Here is a 25,047-nt window from a genome sequence, read left to right as displayed (position 1 = left end):
TGGTTTTCGGCGCTGAGCCGGCTGCTCTAGCCGCCTTAGCTTTCACTCTTTGGTTTCCGGACCTGTGTTGGAGGCTCTGAGCGCTTTGACTCCTGGAGACTAGCTGGGCACGTGGAGAGGCTGGTGGACCGCGCGACCTCGCTCTCCCCAACCCCATGTTCGAGGAGCCGGAGTGGGCCGAGGAGGCCCCAGTAGTTGCGGACCTCGGGTCTGTAGCCTTACGGCCTCGGACCACGGCCGACTCGCAAATCAAGGTGAGTGGACCCGCAGGGGCACTCGGAACGGACCCCGCTGGCTCCCAGAGCTGGGGCGCGCCGCATGTGTATTAGGGGGAGGGGGACGCCTGCGACCGCCCGAAAATCCGGGAACTTCCAAAAGAAAGTGATGTTGGAACTGAGAGAGACTTGGTGAGTAGAAGTTAGTGAAGCAAAGAGGGTTTCTTGGAAGGAAAAGCACGTGCAGAGACCCTGGTGTGAGAGAGCATGTTCTGCTAGGGTCACACACCTACACAGAAATAATCTGTGTAGTTGGAACGGAGAGAGTGAGAGGGGGTGCCGTATAAATTGGAGAGCTAGATTAGAGGCTTTGCATACGGTAAAGAGAGAGAGAAGCCAGTGGAGTGTTTTAGCAGAGGAATGATTTCTTCAGATTTGCATTTTGAAAAGGTCATTGGGTGCTGTGTGGACACTGGAGAGAGCAAGAGTAAGCGACGTTGAAGGGTTGTCAGCACTACCTTTCAAAGGGAGGTGGTGCTGAGGGGAGCTCCAAGATAAGTGCCTGGTTTAGGACCACCCAGTAGGACTTCAACCTAGAATGGCCTCCCAGACAGCAGGCCTTTCTCCTTTAAGCTTTTGCCGATGTGAGGGCTGCTGCACTTGCTCAGGCTCTTTCTACCCTTCGGTCAGCCTCCAAGATGGAATCTGTCTGCTTTATTCCCTCCTCTTCAGCCCCTCAACCCATTGCTGTAGTCCGTGCCACTGGCCTCTGTCTACAGCTTGTCCTTTTCAGTTTGTTCTCTACACTACAACTATTAAAGGAGGCACCTTTAATACACACACGTGTGATCCCGTTACTCTTGTTTTCAGAAACCTTCCTAACTTTTATAAAAAGATATTAGTTAGAGGTAGAAGCCTGAGATTGAGGGTTGGAACTCCTGGTCCCTGGCCTTGATCTTGTAGCTTGGAAGGAAAAGCACGTGCAGAGAACATTTCTCTGGGGAACCCCATTACCTCATCTGCACAATGAAGAAAGTGGGGTGGCTGATTTCTCTGCCCTCCTTGGGATGGCGACTTGAAAGTTCTTCAGGGTCTGGCAGTCTTCATGACAAGTTAAGTTGACTGGGAATAATCCATATGCCTCTAACCAGTGTCTGAATGAGGTCCCCATCTCTCCTTTCTTATTCTCCAGGCCCCATCCATTCTCCTCGCCCCTGCTCTCATCCCTTGTTTTCCCCCAGGGCTCCAAGCACCGCCAGCTCTTGGCCACATTACGGGCCCTGGAGGCAGCATCTCTTCCCCAGCAGCCCCCCAGTCTGCCTGGCAGTGACGAGGAGGACGAGGAGGAGGTGGTGCAAAGAAAGAAGAAACGCCCAAAAAAGGTCTTGTTTGCCAGCACTTCTCCTGAAGTAAAGAAGAAAAGGAAGAAGAAACGTCAAAAACAGGGCCCACCTAGCAGTGGCTCCAAGGAAGGGGAAGTGGAAAGGAAGAAGTGCCACAAAGGGGCTCTTCTTGGCAATGACTTTGCTGCAGAAGAGAAAAGAAAGAGGAAATGCCAGAAACAGGACCCTTCAAATCCTGCCCAGCCCCTGGACAATGTTGACCAAACTGGTATTAGTGCATGTGGGACAGGGAGGGGGGATCAGCTGATCCTACATATGACAGAGGTTATCTGCCACCACTAGATTTGGGGTTAGGGAATAAGAAGTACTTTCATCTAGGCCACAATCTCTGTCTCAGGTTTCGTCTCTTGCTAAGCCTCTGAATTCAGGGGATATCGCCCCAAATATGCCTTCCCATCTCACTCCCTGCAGGTTCCAAAGCTTGGAATTCTAGTGCTGCAAATGACTCCACCAAGCCAAGCCCTGAGACCCCTTGCTCTAATCCTCCGCACACCTTGAGTCGCAAGCAGTGGCGGAACCGGCAGAAGAACAAGCGTAGACAGAAGAACAAGTTTCGGCTTCCTCGGGCGCCAGAGCAGGCCCCAGCCACAGCCGCCACAGAGGAGACAGAGGTGCCTCCTGCCCCCAGTCCAGACAGCCATGGAGCCCGGGCGGAGGCTCTGCGAGCCCGCATGGCCCAGCGGCTGGATGGTGCCCGGTTCCGCTACCTCAATGAACAGCTGTACTCAGGGCCCAGCAGTGCTGCGCAGCGCCTCTTCCAGGAAGACCCTGAGGCCTTTCTCCTCTACCACCGTGGCTTCCAGAGCCAAGTCAAGAAGTGGCCACTGCAGCCAGTGGACCGCATTGCCAGGGATCTTCACCAGCGGTGAGTGGGAGTTGGGCATTGTGAGAAGCGAGGTGTGTCAGTCACGGGCTCAGGCCAGACCAGCGAGCTGTTCCTCCCTTCCACTTCCAGGCCTGCGTCCCTGGTGGTGGCTGACTTTGGCTGTGGGGACTGCCGCCTGGCTTCAAGTATCCGGAACCCTGTGCACTGCTTCGACTTGGCCTCTCTGGACCCCCGGGTCACTGTGTGTGACATGGCCCAGGTAAACCCCACTCCTTCCACGTATCTGGCCTGTGCCCTAGGCCCAAACTTCATGGGCTAATCTCTAACATGCCCTCTCTGCCCGGCACCCCTAGCACTCGGTGCTGGCTTTCTCCTCCCCATAATGTGTGCTTCATACGATACTCTTCATAGGTGCCTCTGGAGGATGAATCTGTAGACGTGGCTGTGTTCTGCCTTTCACTGATGGGAACCAACATCAGAGACTTCCTAGAGGAGGCAAATCGAGTGCTGAAGCCAGGGTAGGAGTCCCCAGGAAACAGATGCATGTATATGTGCACGTGCGTGTGTCTGTGCATTTACCCAGAACTTTCCATCCTTTTCAGGGGTCTCTTGAAAGTGGCTGAGGTCAGCAGCCGCTTTGAAGATGTTCGGACCTTTCTGGGGGCTGTCACCAAACTGGGCTTCAAGGTCATCTCCAAGGTGAGGGCCCCAAGAAGTCTGTCCGTATCTTTGTCACATGTGTGGCCCTTCAGGGTAGTAGTGGTGTTCAGGATGGAGGTCATAATCAGACACAGACGTTTGCTCCTTGAAGGCATGACTTGGGGGAGAGCCCTGGGAAGCTTTCTGAGCAGGGACGGGATGTGGATGGAGGTGGTTTGAGGAGCTGGGGTGAGGATTTAGAGCTCACTGGGTCTTTTCTGTCCCTAGGACCTGACCAACAGCCACTTCTTCTTGTTTGACTTTCAAAAGACTGGGCCTCCTCGGGTCGGGCCCAAGGCTCAGCTCTCAGGCCTGAAGCTCCAGCCTTGTCTCTACAAGCGCAGGTGACCTCTGGACCCCCCTTGAAAGGGGAGGCAAGTCTTAAACTCCAGGCTCAGTACTCTGAAGTACTCAGGCTGTGACCCGGGGCCTGGTACCACCCTTACTCCATCCCAAGAACAAAATGTAATGAAACCCCTGGCTCAGCCCTGCTCTAATGAAGGCTTCTTGGTTCCAGGAAGCATAAAGTCATTTGGGCTAGCTAAAGAATAAGGAGTTACTGTGAGAACGCAGGATTATCTGGGAATTGTGGATGCCCTTAGTGTCATGGAAACGACATGGTTTGGAATTCAATGCATCTCTGGGTGTGGCTCCTCTTTCCATCTCTCAGGAGCCACGTGGGCTTTCTGTCCTAGCATCTCCACTCTCCTCTATTGTCCTTTTCCTGTTTGCACATCAGCTCCTTCTGCTTACCCATAGCTTCTACAGCTTTGGTTTGCCCAGGCCTTGAAGGCCTGGGGCAGGCATTGCTTCTTGGCTCTGGGGCAGCTGGTAGCCCACCAGCATCCTGGCTGAGCACGTCAGTCTGGGCTTCTAGGTCAGGATGGTTTGATTGTCCCTGTACTGAGTGCTTCTTTCCCCTGATCCTTATCTCCATCTTTGGAGCTGTATGGCCCAAACTACTCCTAGTATCTGTTGTCCCATAGGGCCCTGGTGTGTGTCTGGCTGAGGGCACAAATTTGGAATCAGGTAGCCTGCCACTGATTGCTGAGTCTTTTAATCTTTGAATGTCATATTACTCATTTGGAAAATGGTAGGATTCTTGTCTCATGGGATTGTTGTGTGGTGTGGGTTAATGAGGAAATCTGTAGCTAGGGCTGGGTGCACAGGAGGTGCACAATAAACTGTAGCTGTGGCTGATGTGTGTTGTAAGCATTACTGTTTTCTAAAGACCTTCTCCAGGCAGGGTTAGGGGTTGAAGAGTAAAGAATGGACTTGTTGACTGAGGAAGACTCTGGGAGAGCTCAAGATAGGCCTTTCAACAGGCTTATTTTATAGGATTTTTAGAGATTCTTGACAGATTGTGAGCTGTTCTTGGGGGGGGGGGTGCAGGAGCTGGGCCTCTTCATAAATCACACCTGATTGATGCTATTTGGGGTGGAGATTGGGCTGTTCATTGGCAGAAGGGTCTGTCTGTTGTTTCTGCCTTGTAGTGGGCCCAAATCAGCATGTCTTAGGAAAGCTATGGGCAGGGAAGGCTAGTGCCGGGAGAAGATGAACTGGGATGATAGGTCCTTGGCCCCTTCCAGAAGGCATCTGCCATGAGCCCAGGTATAAAGATATAGCCTGTTCTCCCTATTTCAAAGAACAAGAACTGAGAGTGACCACTGGGACACAGGTTCCAGGGCTCTGAGCCAGTTGGGTGCCTCCAGTAAGGTGGGTGTTTTGAGGCAGGCTGTGTAGGCCAGAGGGCATGTTTGGAGACTGGGCTATGAACCATCCAGCAGCTACTGCTCAGTACCTTTGCATGTGCTTCTCTCTGCTGAATACTCATCTGACCAGCAGAGTCTTACTCATCCTTCCAAACAGCCTAGTTGTTTCCTACTCCGTTACTCCCAAAGCAGAACTAACTTCTTCATCCGCACTCTCAAAGCGCTACGTGAAGAGTGCAGTTTCAGCATCTAAATACTGTGTGGCGATTGCTTTGTGCATTAGGCTGCAGTCTTCTCAACTCATATTTATCTTTGTATTCCTGAGCTGGTCACTTGAGATCCATCTAAGGAGGTGATAAGGATGACAGGGTCCAGTTGAGTGGGACCGATGAGAAGCAGGGGTGTTGCAGGAGCCCAGGTTCGGGCACATGATGAGGGCACTGTGAACTAGTGACGGTGGAATAGGCGGAGGCGGTTGGGAGAACTTCAGTGAGTAGAACTGGTGGGACATTGCGGCTTGGTGAGAGAAAGGAATCTGAAGCAAGTCTTGGGTTTCTGGCTTGAGCAACTGGTTGGGCTGGTGACGCCATTCAAAAGGTTGGGTTTTTGGTACCTTGATGTTCACTTGGAAGTGGGACAGAAACTCAGCAGCCAGAGGAGGTAACTCAAGTCATAGGAATAGGTAAGATATCCAAAGTAAGATAACGAGAAGAGAAAGTGGCTTGGAATAGAACTCACAGGAGCATTTAATGGATGAGTAAAGGAAAATGAACCAATAAAGGGGACAAGAAGAGAAGGTGGGGCCAGAGATGGAGGAGTAAAACCAGGAGAATGAATTTCTTAATGTGGAAGGAGTGGGGAGGTTTTAGGCCGACAGATGCTGTTGAAAGGTCTATTAAGATGAGAGAGAGGTCAGGTCGCAGCAGGGAGAGGATTGCTGCATAATGTTGAGGGCCTGGGGTTTGAATTTATAGTGGTATTATTCATGAATTTATAGTGAGTCCAATGCTGTGGTTCTCTCTACGTACTCAGGAATCTAGGTGTAGCTGTGGAAAAAATGAGTACTGAGGGATCATCCAGGATTGGAAACTTGCCATGCAATTGAAATAAATGAGCAAAGGAATTTCAGACCGTTCGTAAGTAAGCGATTGCTATGCTGGACCATGGAATTTGGTAGAACAGGTGAGTGGAGTAAAGACAGGAGTAGGTTGTTGCATTGGGGGTAACTGAACAAGTAACCTAGAAGGATGGGAGACTGTGGTCAGAAACTGGAATGCCTGAATAATTCATATTGGAAGCAGAGCAGCTCCAGGCAATGGCTAAGTTTAGAGTGTAGTTATAGGGGTGAGTGCCTGAGAGGTGTGCAAGGGAGGTTGCCCGGAGATTGGTTAATGCATGGAGGCCTCAGGTATTGAGAGAGGTTCTGCGTGGACTTTGAAAGTCTCCAGGATGATGGTAGACATAAGCGTGGAACAGGTGCCAACCTCTTGAAGATGGGGGCAGATCCAGGAGATCTGCAAAGAGTAGGAGAGGCGGGATAGCGTGAATTTCAAAGGGACAGAGGGTTCACACAGCCTACTAGAGAGACTTCCATCTTGGGGGTGATGTGAGGCTGGTGAGTGGAGCTGGCTACCAGGCAGCCAAGACAAAATACCCTGACAGTCCTCTCCAGCTTGGCGGGATTCACTGGGGATTGTTGGGGAGACAACTGTTGTGGCAGCTCCATGGGACAGGAATCTCCTGGGATAACAGGGAGGGAGGCAAGCCATAAAGTCTAAGGGATGTTTTGGAGTAGCAGGGCATCTGTCTCACTGTAGTGCACACGTCACCTTTTTATAGCTCCATATCTCTGTTTCCCAAGTGTTATTTATATTCCTAGATCTTGATTAATTTTCCCTGCTTTATTATCATGCTCAGCAGGACAGCTGGGGTCTGCCTTCTTCCCTCTTTTGCTTTCCTCCCTTACTTAAAATTTGGATTCTTTCTTTGCCTGTTCTGGCTCCAGCCACCTACATAAACATCTTTCTGGGTCTCACTCAGGACCCCGGCTCCCCCTAACTCAGCCAAGCCTCCATCTGCGTTTCTATCAATTCTGAAAGCAGGACTTTCCTGAGTCTGGGTGCCCCCCTGCTCCATCGTCAGCTTCAGGACAAGCTGTTCTTCAAGTCCATGCCTGGGCTTCAGTGTCTAATGTTGAGAGCCGAGACTGAAGAGAGAACAATATATATTTCTTTAAGAAATAACAGCATGCCAGCTGTTTAAGGAACAGTGAGATCAGTTTAAGGAACAATTGGAGAACAGAATGAAGGAGTGCAGTCATAGTAAGAAGTAAACAAGAGTGGGAAAGAGTGTAATTGGAGATTCCACTGGGAGCATTTGGGAAGCCTGAGGTATTTATTCCTAAAGCCAAGAAATGGTGAACCTGGAATCTGACTCCTGCCCTGGAAATGCGGAGGGCAAACAGAGATTCATTAACTGTTTCAGGGGTGGAGCCAGGGGCGTGCTGCTGCTTTTGCATTGGCCTGTGTTCCCAGAATTTGCCGTGGTAAGCCATGCATGAGTGTATCCTTTGCACCTTGCAGGAGAGGGAAGTGTCAGCTGGTCTTGAGTCCTGTCCAGTAGGACCATTTGAAGAGGCAAGGAGACCTTAGCACAAAGAAGCTAGGAGTGTGCCATGTGGGCTGAGGAGGGAGTCTCAGGAAACCACCCAGAATAAAGCTGCATCCACCAAGGTAAAGGGGACTGCAGAAAAGGGACAGCATGATGCTCCCTTTAAATATCTAGCAGGCCCGTGGGGCACAGAAACACCCAGTCAAGCAAGCACAGTTTTATCCCCTTCCTCTCTGCAGCTGGGCCCAGAGCAGTCAGCAGCTCTTAGGTGGAGAGGAGGTGAGAAGAGCAGAGAGCATCCAGACCATTCCTCCCTTCCCCAGTGCAGGCTCCTTGACTTAAGTGGGACAGAGCTGGGAGGCGAAAATAGGTAAAGCTACAATAGGTGCAGATTATTTATTGTAATGTAGGATTAGACATTGCAATCATCTGAGACTGGTTTTGTATCTTAAACTGATTCTAAGACATCTGTGAACTAAGAATGAGCTGAAAAGTCACAGGCTTGCTGCAGCTTTTCTCTAAATGAAAAAGGGTTGGAGGCGTGGTGAGAGACGAGAATAAAGTTGGGTTTGGCTAGCAGTCTGTGCTTATGCTTCCTCAGCATCCCTTTTAGAGGCTTATTGCCCCTGCAGTCATCGGGGTGCTCCAGCTTTTGTTCCTGTAACACTGTTCTAAGGGAGCACAGTTCCCAAAGAAGCAACGTGGTCTTGGCAGAGACACAGCTCGGCTCCAGTCACTCAACCACTTACGTAATTTCACGAAGCACTTTACAGATTCTCACAGAGACCTCTAATTACATTGTCCTCCATCCCTGGTGACCTCCCAGGCTGTCCACCTGGTTCTAGGACATTCGACTACTGCAGTAACCACCTTACGGGTCCAGTTGCTTCCACTCCTGTCCCCAGAGCAATTCATTTTCCACTCAGCCAAGTGAGCTTTTTAAAATGTAAGTCAGATATGTCACTTCTCTGCTGAAAATCCTTCAGTGGATTCACAGTGCTCTAAGAACAAAAGGCAAACTCCTTCCCAGGCCCTGTGTGATCTTGCCCAGGCCTCCCTCTCCAGCTGCACCTTAACCCACTGCTTCCACACGAAACTGCAGCCACACAGGCTTTCTTTCCATTCCTCAAGTGTTCCAAGCCATTTCTACTTCTGGGTCGTTACATTTGCCACTCCATCTTCTCAGGATACTTTTCCCTGGTGAGTTCATTTTTATCTTCCAGATCTTCACACCAGCATCACCTTTTCTTCTGTGGAAAAACCGGGCTAGATGCTCACCAAAATGTCCTTTTCCTGGACACACAGTTAAATTACATTTCCCAGCTTCTTGCATCAAGGTGGGGCTGTGTGCATCGTCCTCCCCAGTGGAAAGGGAGCAGAAGTGACGTTTCACTACCAGACCAAGACAGTTCAAGAGTGGACGAGCCTTCTCCGTGTTCTCCACCCCCTCCTCTGCCTTCCAGGGTGACCTTGAAGCACGTGTTTTGAAGATGGAGTCAGAGCATAGAAGGAGTCTGGATATTTAAGTCCCTGCTTAGAGGAGAACTGCTTGATCGAGAATATCCACACTTCTTTGAACAAGGAATAACCTCTGTTGCATTAGTGTTTAGCATGATATGCCCTGGCTAATATAGCTTCTCTGGCCACCCTGTCCACCTTGTCTTGATCACAGAACCCTTTCTGTTTCCTTCACGGTGCTTCAGACATTTAATTAGCTTACCAGATGCCGGTCAACACTTCCCCAGTCCTATGAATTGGGCTCCTAACTGGGGAAAAAAATGCTCACATGAGGAAGTTGAGATACTGATTTTATCAGTTTATCAGTTACATTTTGATTGTGACAAAAGCCACAACAAAAAAAGGAAATCCCCCTAAAGAATATCTTAAACAAATTAGATTTTTCTTCTTGTAAAACTAGAAACCTGATGGTTGGTGGTTGTTGGCATTGGTTCAGGAATTCAAGGATGTTAGCAGTTAGGTCTGTGTGACTCTCTTGATCCTCATGGTCACAAGATGATGTGTTTTGATTAAGCAGAGACACCCTACTTACTATTACCCTTCTCAGGAGTCGCACAGGTAGCCACAGCCCCTATCTTTTTGGCCTTACTTCAAGGGTCCTTCTACATTGTTAGTACTCTGGTGTAAATACGTTCCATTTATTCCCTATAACATGGCTGAGACCAATCTGAAATATTACTATTTTAAATATATTTGTCTCCCCCGCCCCTTCCCACATCTCAGTGGCCTGTCAGCAACTCATCCAATTCAAAGCTGTTCTCCCTCCAGCTCAGTGGGGTGGGGAAACCTTCATGGTCTGTTTATTTCACTCATTCTCTACCTCCTCTGTCACTTCTAGGACTGGGATGGGGGAAGGCATGTTAGAGGCACAAAGGCTAAACTTTGATTTAGTTTAGCTTCATCAGTGTGTTCTACTAAGACAGGCATTTAAATGTTGGCTCAGTGTGTGGGGTTCTCTGGAGTCCCGCCATGGCACTTGCGCACTAACTGGTTTTGGTTCCCTGCTTACAATACTCAGCCCACACTCCCCCTCGGCTCTTCAGCTCCCGACACTGACAGCGTATGCACAGCGTCCTAGTGCTGAAGTCCCTCACCCTGGCGGGCAGCCCTCCTGGGAGAGGTTCCAACAAATACCTTAGGAGTGGTTACCTTTTTGGGAGCTCCCGGGAAACTCATGCATGTTTGTCCTACCAAACAGCAGCAGTGCAGCCCCGCCAGCCCCTGACTCCCCTTGCCCTGTCCCAGCTAGCCTGACTCTGACCTCTCCATCTCTCTCTCTCTGGCTCCAAACCCTCACAAGTGACTCAGGTTACTTTCTCCCAAGAAGCCTCTGCCCCAGGCTCCACCCCAGTGGCCATATGGAGCCGGGTCTATAAGTTTCTGAGTGTAGCAAGCGTCTTGCTAGAGAATGTAATGCTGAATGAATATAAGGTCTCTCCCTCTCCTGGGAACATGAAATGACTATAAGTGGTTGTGTTGGAGCCTTCCTCGCTTGATTTAGGATGGAGGGGACAGCGCTGCTTCTTTACCTTTCAGGGAGAAGTTCTCTCTATTCCTAAAAATTCCCGTCAATGAAGCTTGCATTTCTAACTTCACGTACAATAGGAAGGTTGGTGGGCCTGGATCAGCTTTATTACCTTAGAGTAAATTCTGTGTAGGTGTATCTAGCACCCTTATTTAACATCTTCTTACTTGTGCAAGTATTCTTGTAAAATGTGAATTGTTCTCATGCATGTGCTTTATTATTTATAGAGTATTGTCAACAAATCTTGTCTTCTTTTTTTCCATCACTCAACTGTGTTTTTAATATCCATCTATGTTATCAATCAGGGCCCACTCAGGGAAATAGAAACAGTACTAAGTGTTTCAAATAGAGGGCATTTAATGCAGAGAATTGATTACAAGTGATAGAGGCTGAGACAAAAGAAGATGCTTGATGTAATTAAAAATTAAGAACTGGAGAAATCAGATAATGTCCTAAGGCCTGGGAAAACAAAAGGGAAGAAGGGAAATAATTACCAGAAACTAGGAGCTCAGAAAAGGGACCACTTTTAACTGGTCAGTACTCAGATCTCTATGGGGAGGCTCCCTCCACATACCTGGTGCTTGGACTTCTGAGGAAGGAAATGGCCTTGAGGGTGAGGGAGCAAGGTCTGACTGTTCTCTGACTGCCAAGGGGGGAGCTGATCTGCTGCTGGTGTCTCAGAAGTGTAGCAAAGCTGCTGCTGAGTGCAAAAGAAGCTAGTAGCCAGAGACAACTGTCTGCAGCTGAAATACTGTGACAGCAACCAGAAAACAGGAATGAAGACTCTCCCCCCATGTTTCATTTTCAGTTTCCCTCTATGGCATCCTTTGGCAGAACCTAATGGAACCACCTGCCAGTGGATTCTGGGAAATACACTCTGCAGAGTCACAGCTGCAACAACACAACTCCAGAGTGTGTGTACGTGGGGGCTGAGACGGAGGTGTGCTGCAGAGGGAGATATGGAGAGTGTAGGAGCCAAAAGAAAATAGGTAAATAGCCAGTATATTCCACGTAGCTGCTCATACATCTAGATTGTTGCTTCTGTCAGCTGTGAAGTACTTCATAATATGCATCCACCATAGTAAACTTATATATTGGCCTGGTTGCCTCAAATTCTTTGCCATCTGGAGAAATTAAAATCCTTGCAGCTAGGGTTCTGAGTACAAAATAAGTGCCCCCGACTAGATGCACTCATTTGAGATTTGGGAGGTAAGGGTCATCTTCCTGCCGCTTGGCTGTTATTGCTGGAGGCAGGTGTAAGCGCTGGGCTTTCTGCAGCAGCGTCCCGCCGAAGCCAGGGACAGAATAGGGTGCCTGCTGTAAGGGCGAAAGTTCAGCATATTCTGGAAGTGCAGTAGGTAAAATAAATCTGCTCTGTACAAATTTGGCTTTAATAAGATGGTTAAGAAGAAAAATTATTGGAAGGGTGTCAATAAGTTACTCAGAGAACTAATGGAAAGTCCAGGGAGTGAGGCTTAGAGAACAGACAGGAGCCAAGGGAGGATGAACAGGTGCAAAATCTAAGGTCAACTTTAGTCAGTCTGGTTAGGATGGCACTGCTGTCACCATTGCTACTTGACTTTACTCTCACTGTTTTGGGTACATAGATTGATGCTGAGAATTGAGATAATCCTCCTCTAGGTTCATGGCGCTATATTAGGACCGGCTCAGAAAGGCCCCTCTCCTGTTCTTTATTTTGTTTGTTTACTTTATTCCTGATTCATATTTCTGCTCCTCTTGTACCCCACAATGTGTTTGTTGTGTGCCCCTGGACACCTGTGTATCTTTGGCAAAATAGATGGTGGTTTTGGTATATGCATGCTGTGGCAGAGACTTGCCAGCTGTTCCTCGCACCCATTTTCTTCTTCCTGGGAAATCAGCTGTATTCTTTCCCAGCTTCCCTTATTCTTAAATCGGGCCATGTGATTGAATCTAGCCAGTTGGATGGTAGTGGAACTAAGGTGTGCTACTTCTGTGACTTGGGTCCTTAAATTTTCCTATGCACAGTCCCCCATGTTATTTCCACTTTGGCCTTTGGGCATATGACCTTGAAAGCTACACGTTGAAGATGACGGAGCCAAAAGGTGGAAGGAGCCTGAACATCACTTAGAGGAGAGCCACCCACCAATTAAGAACATCTGTTTTGGATTTCACGTGAGTGAAAAAGAAATCTCTATCTTTTTGAGCCATTATACCCTTGGTTTGTTGTTACAGCGGCTAGTAATCTTTTTTTAAATCCCTTTTAATTGAACACATCAGAAAAGTAAACAAAACACACACCCATACAGAAAAGTAAACAAAAATGTTAAGCCTAATGGTTTATCACAAGGCCGGTACCTGTGTACGCGCCACCTAGACTAAGAAACAGAAGGCTGTCAACACCCAGAAGCCTCTTTTATGTCACCTCCCAACTTTCTTCTCTTGACTTTGCGAAGTTACCACCATCCTAACTTTCATGACATTGATTTCCTTGCTTCTCTTTATAGTCTTACCAGTTGAGCATCCATACCTAAATTGTATATATTTCCATGTGTCTGGCTTCTTCCTATCCCATGGATGGGATTCATCCATGTGTTGAGCGCAGCTGAATTTCATTCATTTTTATTTCTGTAGAAATATATCCCATTCTGTGAAGAAACCACAGTTTATTGATTGATTCAACTGTTGATGTACCTTTGAGTTATATATCAATCACAATGGGCTGGATCATGCTACAGGAAACAAAAACCCAAAATATTAATGGCTTAACCCCACAAAAGATAATTTTTTACTATTGCTGTAGGTTGGCAGGGACTCTGTTCGTAGTCACTAAGGTACTCAAGCTAATGAAACTCCATTGCAATACATGCTTCCGTAATCACTAGGCGAGAAAAGGGAACAAGACAGATCACACCCTGGCACCAAAAGCTTCACTCTGGAAGCGACACATGTCCTCTTTGCCCCGTTTAATTAGCCAAAACAAGTCTCATTGCCATATATACCTCCCGTACGAGCCTACCGTGTACCCGGAAGGAAGAGAAACAGAATGTGAACTGCCTAATGATTAGTTTGTGGTTTCTACAAACAATGCTGCTGTGAACAATCTTGCAAGTGCCTCTTGTGCATGTGCACATGCTTCCTTTGGGAATATAACTAGGAGAAAACTGGTCATAAAGTATGTATATCCTCAACTTTAATAGTTAATGCCAGACTGTTTACAAATTTTTCAATTTATACTCCCTTCACCAGGGAAATGAGTGTTCACTTAATCCACGTGAGAATTCACTTTATTCCATATCTTTGCTATCTTGTGGCATTGTCCCCCAGTTCCAGTATATGTGTTATGTTATGTCCTTTGGTTTAACTTTTCATTTCCCTAATTACTAATGGGATTGACCTTTTCATATACTGACTGCTTGAAAATTCTTTTCATACACTGACTACTTGAAAATCCTCTTCGATCAAGTGCCTGTTGAAGTCTCTTGCCCACTTTTTCTAATGGATTGTCTTTTCTTTGTTGATTTTGTATTTTATACACACACACACACACACACACACACACACACACACACACCCCATAATCCCTTCTGGTTATATGTACTGCATGTATCTTCTCCCATTCTGTGGTTTCCTTTTTCACTCTCTTAATGGGTGTTTATTGATGAACAGAAGTTTAATGTAGCCTGGTTTATCGATTGTTCATGGTTAATGCTGTGTGTGCCTATTTAAAGAATCATTCCTACCCCAAAATGATGAAGATATCTTACTAACTTATCTTCTGGATGTGTTAGTATTTTGCTTTTCATAGTTCTACAACCCATGTGCAACTGATTTTTCTGTGTGGTTAGAATAGGAGCCAAGTTGAATTTTATTTCCATCTAGATATCCAATTAATACAAAACTGTTCACTGAAAAAAAAATTTTCCTGTTACTCTCTACCTTTCCATATTTTTCTGTTAAGTGCGAGTTTGTTTCTGGGCACCCTAATCCATTCCTTGGTCTGTACGTCTGTCTTCACAGCAGTACCTCACTGTTTTAACTACAGTAGCTTTCTAATAAGTCTTAGTATGTGGTACAGCAAGTCCCACACGTTTTTCATCTCCAGAAGGACTATTGTTGGACCTTTGCATTTCCATGATTGTCAAGTTCCCTGAACACCCTGATGGGATTTTCTTACGCAGGCTCAGTTTGGTGCGAACTGATCCATTTGTAATACTGAGGCTTCCAAATCTGTGGTCTGTGTGCGCCATTTCATTAATTGCTGTCAATAATGTTTTATAGATTTATGTGCAAAGTTCTTCTTGCACATCTTTTGTTATATTTATTCCTAGGCATTTACTGTTGCTTTTTTAAACATCTTGCAAATGGGATCTTTAGAAATTTCATTTTCTCCTTGCTTTTATATAGAAATATAACCAATTTTTGTGTGTTGACCATGGAGCAGCACCCTTGCTAAATAACCTCACTTACTAACTAATAATTTATCTGTATTCTTTTATGTTCTACATATATTATACTCATATCGTCTCTGAACATCATATCAGTTTATTTCACCCTTTCTAATTCTATAGCATTTATTCTTATCCATGCTATACTCCACTGGCCAGGAGATCCATCACTATGTTCAAGAAGAGTGATGTTGGTGGAAGTCTGAATCACTATCAGACTTGAAGGAAAAGCTTTCAGTATTTTGTCATTGAGTGTGGTATTGGAAGTGAGATTCTGATTAATGGTTGTCAGATCAGTAATGTGCTCTACTTGCTATTACTTGTATCATGAATTGGATTTTGAATTTTGTCAAATGCTGCTTCTGAATTGAGATGATCATATATTTTTTAAAATTCTGTCAGTGTAGCAAGTAAAAGATATTTCCATATGTGAAATCAACCTTGAGTTTTTGGAATAAAATTAGCTTAGTTGATTATATCTTTTTTATATATTGATGAAATCAGTTTAATAATACTTTGTATAGGACTTTTTAATCTGTGCTCATGAGTGAACATAAGTGATATCTTCCTATAAATCTTCCTTTTCCCACTCAACACAGTGCTTTTAAGTTCTCTTCGTGTTGCTATATGTACCTATAACTCACTTTAACCTCTTCTTCACATGCTCTAATGGCTTCCCATCTCATTCATAATATAGCCCAGAGTTCTTACTATAACCGAAAAGCCCCTTGTATTATCTGGATTCCAGTTACCTCTCTAACACTCTCCCCCTTCATACACACCTTTTCAGCCATACTGTCCACTTTGCTAATTATTGAATATTCTAGGCATGCCCCTGCCTCAGGGCCATTGTACTATTTCAACTACCTGGAATATACTTTCACAGTTATCTTTATGGCCTACTTCCACACTATATTTGGATCTCTGTCCAAATGTCAATCTATCAGGTAATCCCTCTCTCTAGCCAATACTTTTTTTTTAACTTTTTTTTTTAAGCCAATACTTTCTACTGCCTTACCATGCTTAGTGTTTCTTCAAGGGACTAATCACCACCTTTTAAATTACATATTTATTTGTTTATATAGTTATTATGTATTTCCCCACACTAGAATGTAAATTCTAAGAGAGTAGGGACTTATCTGTTTTATTTAATACTGTATCCCTGGGATCTAGTACATACTTGCATCTGACATCTGTTTAGTGTTCCAACATGTATTTGTTTAGAAAATTTAACATAGCCATTCCTCTAAAGACATTTAGATTATCCAAATCCTTGTGACTACAAAAAAATGGGGGAAGGATTTTCTTATAAATGTTCTCTTAAATGTATACAGTGTATATATGAGTCTTGGTTCCAGATTTCGAGTTACTTTGTCAGGCCAGTTATGCCACAATTAACAACTATAAAATCTGAGCAAAATACAAACAAAAAACAATATTTGAAGGCCCTGGAAAGTGAACAAAAGCAGGCAGAAAGCAGAGGAGAATTTACCCATGAAAGACTTTAGCTGCAGTGGGTAAGAATTGTGATTTTTGTGGTCTTTCTGTCTGAAGGTTTTCCTTCCCCACCCCATTTTCCAGCCCCACCCTATCCCCCAGTTCCAAACGCAGAAAACCACAGCCTTACTCACTCAAAACAGCAGAGGACAGAGTTCAAGGCTGGTAAAAATGCTGGAAATTTAAGAGCAGAAATCCTGGAAGAGAGAGTGGTATAAGGGGTGAAACCAAAATTTGGACAAACTCAACCCAAATCTTTGGATGACTACTAAATTACACATGCAAAGGGGAGACTCAGTGGGACCTAGCAAAAATAGCTGGCAGAATCCAGTGTGGAGTCTATCTTCGAATGACAGAAATGCACTGGAGTGAGATATGCAAATTTGCTGCTTTTTTTGCCTGAATACATTTCCTCAATTCATGTCCAGCTTGGGTGGCAGCTGAAGTGTCAGAAGACAGGGTTTGGCAGTGGAGAGCAGCTGGAAATTTAAACGGAAAATCCCAGAAGCAAAAGCACTATAGAGGAGATGAACCCCCAAAATCTGTCCAAGTCTTTGGCCAGTGACTAACCTATGTAAATGCAGGTGAGATGCTCTGAGGCTAGGCTGAAAAAGCAGCTGCTAGAAGCCAAAAGAACTAAGTAGATATGTCAACTGTTGTATGCACAACATAGGAAATATAAAATTTGCATTTTGAGGCCCCCCCATCCCAAAATTCCTTCATAACAACACCAACAACAAATCTTCAGAACATAACAGAATGAAAATTTCCATTTGGTTCTTTCTTGTAGTTTCTGTTTCTACAACATATTATTCACAATATCCAGTTTTCAACCAAAATTACGAGACATGCAAATAAATAGGAAATTATAGCCCTATTATAATTATAAAAATATGAAATTATAAACAGTAATTTATACTCAAGGGAAAAGACACTCAATAGAAACTGACTCTAGTGGGCTCAGATATTGGATTTAGTTGTCACAGAGTTCAAAGTAGCTGTTATTAATGTGTCCAAATAATAAAATGAAAATATGGATAAGAAATTCAAGGAAAATATGGCCTCAACGAATATACAGATGGAAAACCTTGCCAGAACATAGAAACTACAAGAAAGAATGAAATGGAAATTCTAGAACAGAAAAATATAAATAACTAAAGGGAAAAAAAAAAAGGATAATACGAAGTACTTGATTCGTACAACAGAGAAAATAGGCTGAAAAAATTGATGGGGCCTGTGGGATTATAACAAAAGGTCTGACATTGTGTCATTGAAGTCCCAGAAGAAGATGAGAAGGAGGATTTAGCTGAGAAAGCACTTGATGAAAAATATCCAGAAACTTCCCGAGTTTGGTAAGAAATCCATATGGATTCAAGAAGCAAGTGAACCCCAAACAGAATAAACATGAAGAAATCCATTTAAAACATATATAATTAAACTTATGAAAACTAAATAAAAAGAAAAAATTTGAAACAACAAAAGAAAAATGACACCTTACCTAAAGGGGAAAAACAATTTGAATGACAGCAGAGTTCTTATCAGGAACCATGGAAGCTATAGGGGAGTGGCACAATTTTTCTCAGATTTTGAAATAAAAGAACTGTTAACACAGAAACTTATACCCAGTGAAAATAAAATATCCTTTAGGAGTGAAGGGGAAATTTGGATATTCTCAGATGAAGGGAAACTGGGGGAATTTGTCACCAGCAGACCTACCCTAAAAGAATGGCTAAAAGAAGTTCTCCAAATAGAAAGGGAATAATAAAAGAAGAAGTCTTAGAACATCAGGAAGGATGAAAGGGCACAAATATATGTGTAAACAAACATGTATGCATGTACAGCTAGCTTTCCCTCTCTTGAGTTCTCTGAATTGTGTTTGATGGTTGAAGCAAAGTTTATAACATTGATGTGGTTCTAAATGTATTAAGACAATTACATTATAAACAGGGAAGGATAAAGGGAAGTAAGGTTTCAGTACTTCACTTGAACAAGATGACAACATCAGTAAACCATGTTAAGTAATGTATATATAATGTAATACATAAAACAACTACTAAAAAGCTATATAAAGATATAAACTCAAAAACACTATAGATAACTCAAAATGGAGTTCTAAAAAATATTCAGTTAACTCACAGAAAGCAGAAAAAAGACAAAAATCAGAGAGAGTAAACAGAAAAACAAAAAGCAGATTTACTCCCTAGCATATCAATAATTATATGTTAATGAACTGAATACACCAATTAAACAACAAAGATGGGCAGAGTGATTTGAAAAAAAAAGACCAAAATATATGTCGTCTACAAGAAACTCACTTTAAATATAACAATATAGGCAAATTGAAAGTAAGAGGAAGAAAAAGATCTATCATGCAAACATTATTTAAAAGGAACCAGGAGTGGCTATATTGATATCAGATAAAGTAGACCTCAGAGGAAAAGATTTTGACAGAGAGCGAAAGGGACATTATATAATAATAAATGGGTCAATGCAGCAAGAAAGCATAGCAATCCTAAATGTATACACACCAAACAACAGTGTGCAAAGTACATGAAGTAGATCTGATATCACTGAAAGGAGAAATATACAAATCCAAACTTGCAGTTGGAGACTCTCAACAATTGGTAAAACAACTAGACAGAAAAACAACAAGTACATAGAAGAACTCAACAACACCTTCAACCAGTAGGCTCTAACTGACATTTATAGAATACTCCACCAACAAATCATTTTCAAGTACCCATGTAACATATCATTAAGATAGGCCACATCTTGGGCTATAAAATAAATTTCAACAAATTTTAAGATTTGAAATCATATAGAGTATGTTCTCTGACCACAAAAAAATCAAGCTAGAAATTAGTAACAGGAAAATTTCCAAACATTCAGAAACTAAACAATACACTTCTAAATAATCTATAGGTCAAAGCGGAAGTCACAAGGGAAATATAAAAATACATTGAATGTAATGAAAATAGAACATATCAAAATTTGTGAGGCATAGCTAAAGCAATGCTGAGAGGAAAATGTATAGCACTAAATGTATACATTGGGAAAGAGCCTTAAAAGAATGTAATCAAAGTTCCCACCTCAATCTAGGGGAAAAATGGGGGGAAATAAATCCAAAGCAAACAGAAGGAAGGAAATAATAAAGGTAAGAGCAGAATTTCATGAAATTGAAAACAAACAACCAACCTGAATAGAACAAATCAATGAAACAAAGGGCTGTTTCTTTGAAAAGATCAATAAAATTACAAACTTCTAGCAAGACTAACAGATTATCAGTATCAGGAATGAAACAACAAATATCACTACAGACTGTGCAGACAAATATAAAGGAATACTGCAACTCTGGACCTATATTTGACAACTTAGTTGAAATGGAACAATTTCCCCCCAAAAAAAGACACCACAATATTACAATTCATGCAATATGAAATAAATAAATAACCCTGTAACTATTAAGGAAATTAAACTTGTAACTTTAAAACTCCCAAGAAAAAAGTCTCCAGGACTTCTGTGCTGAAAACTACAGCACTGATGAAAGAAATCAAAGTTGTAAGTAAATGGAGAGACATGCCATGTTCTTGGATTGCAAAACTTAGTAAAGACATCAGTTGTGTACCCACATGGGTACGGAGGTTTAAACACAATTCCTGTCAAAATCCCAGCATGACTTTTTGTAGACACAGGTAAGATTACAGTAGTTCCCCTACACACGAACCTTCAAGTTTTGAACTTTCAAAGATGCAAACATGCGTCCAGATGTCCAGTCACGTAAGTTAGTTCACATGTCTGGCGTACATAGTCACATGCAGCTTGCCCTCCGTTTTCTATTGCTGACGGTCCTTCAGCTCTACCATCTCCCACCTCCTCTCCCTCCTCCAGTCAGTAACTCTTCTTGCCTGTTCGCTCGATGCCAGCCCCTGTATGCCACCTGTTGTACAGTACTACTGTATTTTCAAGGTACTGTACTGTAAGATTAAAAATGTTTTCTTTATTTTTTGTGTTTGTTTTTTATATATTATTTGTGTGAAAAGTATTAGAAGCCTATTACAGTACAGTACTATATAGCTGATTGTGTTAGTTGGTACCTAGGCTAACTTCGTTGGACTTAGGAACAAGTTGGACTTATGAACGTGATCTCAGAACGGAACTCACTCGTATGTAGGAGACTTACTGTATTCTAAAATTTGTATGGAAAGGCGAAGGAACTAGAATAAATAGACAGTTTTGAAAAAGAAGAATAAAGTAGGAGGAATCGGTTTACCGAATTTCAAGACTTAACTACATAGCTACAGTAATCAAGACTGTGTGGTATTGATGGAGGGGAGGGTAGATACATAAATCAATAGAACAGAGAACCCAGAAACAGACCCATACAACCATGCCCAGCTGATTTTTGACAAAGGTGCAGGCACAATTCAATGGGGGAAAAGTAGCCTTTTCATCAAGTAGAGCTGGAGAACTTGGACATCCATAGGCAAAAATAAATGCATACAGAAATACATAAGTTTTAATCTATCTGTCTTGACCTAGTCGCACACCTTGTACAAAAACTACCTCAAAATGGATCGTGGACTTAAGTGTAGAATATAAAACGATAAAACCCTTAGAAAAGAGACACAGGAGAAAATCTTTGATATCTAAGGTGAGGCAGAGTTTTAAACTTGACATCAAAAACATGATTCCTAAAAGAAAAAATTGATAAATGGTGACTTCATCAAAATTTAAAACCTTTGCTCTATGAAAAATCCTATTAAGATAGGAGGGTACAGACTGGGAGAAAATATTTGCAAACCGCCTATTTGACAAAGGATTAGTATCTAGAATATATAAATAACTCTGAAAACTCAGGGGTAAAAAAACCTGATAGCCTTATATCAGGCTACCTTATAGCCTACTAAAGAAATTGAATTTGTTATTAAAAACTTCCTCAGAAAAACAAAACTAAAAAGGTGGCTTTACTGGAAAATTATATCAACCATTTTAATAATATCATTCTGACACAAGCTCTTTTAGAGAGCAGAGTCGGACAGAACACTTCCCAACTCATTTTGTGTGTGACTCTCTAAGACCTAAACCTGGGAGTGAAATTGCTAGGACATATGGTATTTAATTAATTTCACTACGTGCTGCCAGATTGCTCCCCAGAATACACTAGTATACCCATCTACCAACAGTGCTCCCCAGAATACACTAGTATACCCATCTACCAACAGTGCATGAGGATTCATGTTTTCCACTGTCTACCCAACGTTTGTTACATTACAGGCAATAGAATGCCATAGCGAGAATGGATTCTGGAGACAAATGCCCGGATTCAAAACCTGGCTCTGAATACTTTATAATAAGCATAAATGGAGTATGACCTTTACAAATTGTGAACCACTATATTATGTACCTGTAACGTATGTAATATTGTACATCAGCTATATTTCAATTTTAAAAAGTGCAAAAAGATGGGGGGGGGTTGACAACACTCGCAGGATTGTTAAAAGGATTAAAGGAGAGAACCGATTTGAAAGTGACTCCTCTAGGACCTGGCATATGGCCTGTAGGATCTGCTTCCCAAAATGGGTTAATCTATTCAATCTAAAAAGACTAAACACTCAAAAGGCCCATGTCTCTACCTTCAGTGCTGGCACCAACCAGTCTTCCAGCAGACCCATACTCTCTGGGGTTGGGCTAATCGTTCATCCAAGATCAAAGAGGGGCCTCCTTCCCCCAACTCAAATACACCTAGAGAAAGCCATATTCAGTGGGGCGAACTTGAATCCCCATTCTAACCAGTGGCTCAGATCCTCAGGGCCAGTGACGACTGTGCTGGATGTTTACTATCATGCAGAAAAAAGTTCAATATAAAGTAGTGCTGTCTTAGGTCCCATCCAAGAGGATTTGTCATCCTGAAGTGTTTAAAAATACTCTTATTCAAAATGCCATTCCTTGCATGGCTCTCAAGCACAGGCTCATAGTCATATGGTCTAAAATGGTCCAGTTTTCTCTCACAAAGTGAGAAAAGTATGTCAAGCAGAGTAAGAACTTGAAACCTGAGTAAGAGTATACTTAGCCTAAAATAAGACCCAGCTATGATTTTGTTGTAATAACTATTAAATTTTTTTTTTTTTTTTTTTTTTTTTTTTTGCGGTACGTGGGCCTCTCACTGCTGTGGCCTCTCCCGTTGCGGAGAACAGGCTCTGGACGAGCAGGCTCAGCGGCCACGGCTCACGGGCCCAGCCTCTCCGCGGCATGTGGAATCTTCCCGGACCGGGGCACGAACCCGTGTCCCCTGCATCGGCAGGCAGACTCTCAACCACTGTGCCACCAGGGAAGCCCTGACTAAATTTTTTTTTAAGAAAGTATAGACAATAAAGGTAAAAAACAAACTGGCTCTGACTTTATGACCTTGAATAACTGACTGAATCGTATCTCAGTTTCCTAATCTGTAGTACGGAATAATAATAGTACCTATTATAGCTACTATTACAGCTACCAGGGCATCTTAGGCATTAGTGGGTGAACTGGCACTTTTTTTTTCTATTTCAGACATTTCTCCTATATATCCTATTTCTGAATGAGGATTTCAAATTAGACTGAAAAGCTGAAAAAATAAGAGTTTCAGGTGAGCTGCAGAGCACTAATGAATGAAATTTTTGGTCTTTGGATTCTTAGTGCATATAGTGTACAGAGCAGGTCACAAATTTCCTCACAAATTTGGATATGCAAATAAAATTTAGCTCCTTTCTCAATTACTGATCTGATTTTCCTCACAAGTCTCACTCCCATTCTCTACTCTGCTGGATAGTAGAAGAGGCTAGAAATCAATTTGTTTCACTCTCTTTAGGTTTCATTTTTTCTCTTTGAAATACAGGCTCAGAATTTCAAATTCTGAGCATTCTACCTTTGCTCCTCTCCAGAGTGGCATCTAGGTGTAGACAGGAGGGCTTGTGTGTCATTTTGATGTCAGAAGGAAGGGGTCCCTGGCCTAATACTGGTTCTTGGGTGTGCACAAGCTGGAATTCTCTGGGTATGGTTGGCCCAGTTCCACCCGTGGGCATCCTGCCAGAATTTGCTTCTAAAGTTGATGAATTCGTGGTCTTGTCTTTTTCAGCTGTCAGGGCCTTTTGCCCCTCCCTGCCAATTTGGCCTCCTCTCAACAACTCTGTTTGGTGCTGCAGACCCCAGTGATTCTCTGCCTCGTATTCCCTCGAGCCTGACAGGTCTCTGTTCAGTTTCCACACCATGTAGGGATCAAGGGACACTTCTTCCTTGCCATGTCCCTCTGCCTTCTTTATCCTCTTGGGGCCACAGTAGGTCCATGCTGCAGAGCAGTTCCCTTCTAAAGTCCCAGTTAGGGAAGAGGGCAAAAGCCTCTGCCCTCAGTACCTCAGTTTACTGCTAAAGTCCCAGATCAGGTTGATTTTGTCATAGTCCTCCCTGCCTTGATTCCACTCCTTCATCCATCCCCCCCACCCCTGCCACCCCATCTGTCCAGACAGGATGGGACATGTTTCTCCCCTTTGTCATGTGTCTTACTTCCGCCTTCCTTTCATTGAGACTTTACTTCCCTAATGAAATTTTTTTTTTTTTTTTTTTTTTGGCCACACCTAGCAGCATGCAGAATCTTAGTTCACCGACCAGGGATCAAACCCAGGTCCTGGCAGTGAAAGCACTGAGTCCTATCCACTGGACTGCCAGGGAATTCTCTCTAATGAGATTCTAATTTATCTGCTAGACAATTTCAACAGTGAAATTGTCAAATCTGGAACATTTTTACATGCATTCATTGTATTTGAGCGGTGCTGTCACTTGGTACTTATTTTATAATCTCTGATTGACTAAGTTTAATAATTTGCTGGGCATAATTCAAGAATGAATTGCAGTCAATTATGCGTCAATAAAGCTGAAATTTAAAAAAAGAAAAGAAATGCTAGGTTACAAAAAAGAATAAATTTTGGCCTAGAGAAGGATGTGGATTTGTAGAAACTATTCTGTGCTAACCAATTTCAGATGGTTTTACTCGTATATCACTATTGTTCCCTGTTCCCACTGGGGAAAATAGTACTGATGGTAAATATGGACAGAGGGTTCATTTATCCAGAAGGACTTCTTTAATACTCTTCTAATCTCCTCTCCTGAAGGAGTAGGCATGTCCCTGGTTGAGTGTGGAAAGGAAAAGGGAAGAGTTTCTGAGGAAAGAGAAAGCTTTTCCTCTTTGCTTAGCCTTTCGTTAAAGGAAATCAGTTGCACCGCAGTCACCAGCAAGTGGGATGACTGTGAAGAGGTTGTGCACTGATGCTCAGTATACACCTCTGTCTGCATTTCCTTCCACCATGTAGCTTGTACCGAATCATACAGCAAGGGGAGTAAGTTGTACCTAGTAAGATTTGGTGCTTGGGGGCAAGGAGAGGAGCTGTTGTTGGCTTTTAGCTGGTGTTGTCTGCTATACTCTAACCCAGCTTTTGTCAGAGAGGTTTGCCTTGGGGTAGCAAGCAATCATGCAACTGATAATAACTGAACGTATCAAAGCAGAACGCCTGATTCCCTACCTCCAACCTGTCTCTCATATTTCTCTCAGTTAGTGACACCACGATCCACCCAGTTGCTCAGTCATC

The 25,047-nt window shown here is 43.4% G+C and overlaps 1 protein-coding gene across 2 annotated transcripts; it reads left to right on the top strand.

Annotated features, from left to right (window-relative positions):
- The first annotated feature begins 109 nt into the window (after nt 1–109).
- RRP8 (ribosomal RNA processing 8) lies at nt 110–17,315 on the top strand. Of its 2 annotated transcripts, XM_060018423.1 has the most exons (8): nt 110–254; nt 1,457–1,826; nt 2,030–2,483; nt 2,574–2,703; nt 2,856–2,962; nt 3,047–3,143; nt 3,372–3,487; nt 12,516–17,315. In XM_060018423.1, exons 1-8 carry the CDS (start codon nt 156–158, stop codon nt 12,616–12,618), a joined length of 1,476 nt encoding a protein of 491 aa, XP_059874406.1. In that variant the 5' UTR covers nt 110–155; the 3' UTR covers nt 12,619–17,315. The 2 variants fall into 2 exon arrangements, with proteins under 2 accessions (XP_059874406.1, XP_059874407.1); XM_060018424.1 differs by lacking the exon at nt 12,516–17,315 and having other exon boundaries at nt 3,372–4,440.
- Nucleotides 17,316–25,047: the final 7,732 nt, after the last annotated feature.

The sequence above is a fragment of the Delphinus delphis genome, chromosome 8, assembly GCF_949987515.2.
Source record: "Delphinus delphis chromosome 8, mDelDel1.2, whole genome shotgun sequence".
Classification (NCBI taxonomy): domain Eukaryota; kingdom Metazoa; phylum Chordata; class Mammalia; order Artiodactyla; family Delphinidae; genus Delphinus; species Delphinus delphis.
The sequence above is the reverse complement of the archived record's forward strand: the minus strand, read 5'-3'. Positions and strand labels throughout refer to the sequence as shown.

What these genes read in the sequence shown, in the direction of transcription:
- RRP8 (XM_060018423.1), top strand. Translation starts at nt 156, where the DNA reads ATGTTCGAGGAGCCGGAGTGGGCCGAGGAGGCCCCAGTAGTTGCGGAC. An exon ending in GCCAGGGATCTTCACCAGCG is followed by an intron (nt 2,484 to 2,573) that starts GTGAGTGGGAGT and finishes TTCCACTTCCAG; the next exon opens with GCCTGCGTCCCTGGTGGTGG. An exon ending in CTGTGTGTGACATGGCCCAG is followed by an intron (nt 2,704 to 2,855) that starts GTAAACCCCACT and finishes TACTCTTCATAG; the next exon opens with GTGCCTCTGGAGGATGAATC.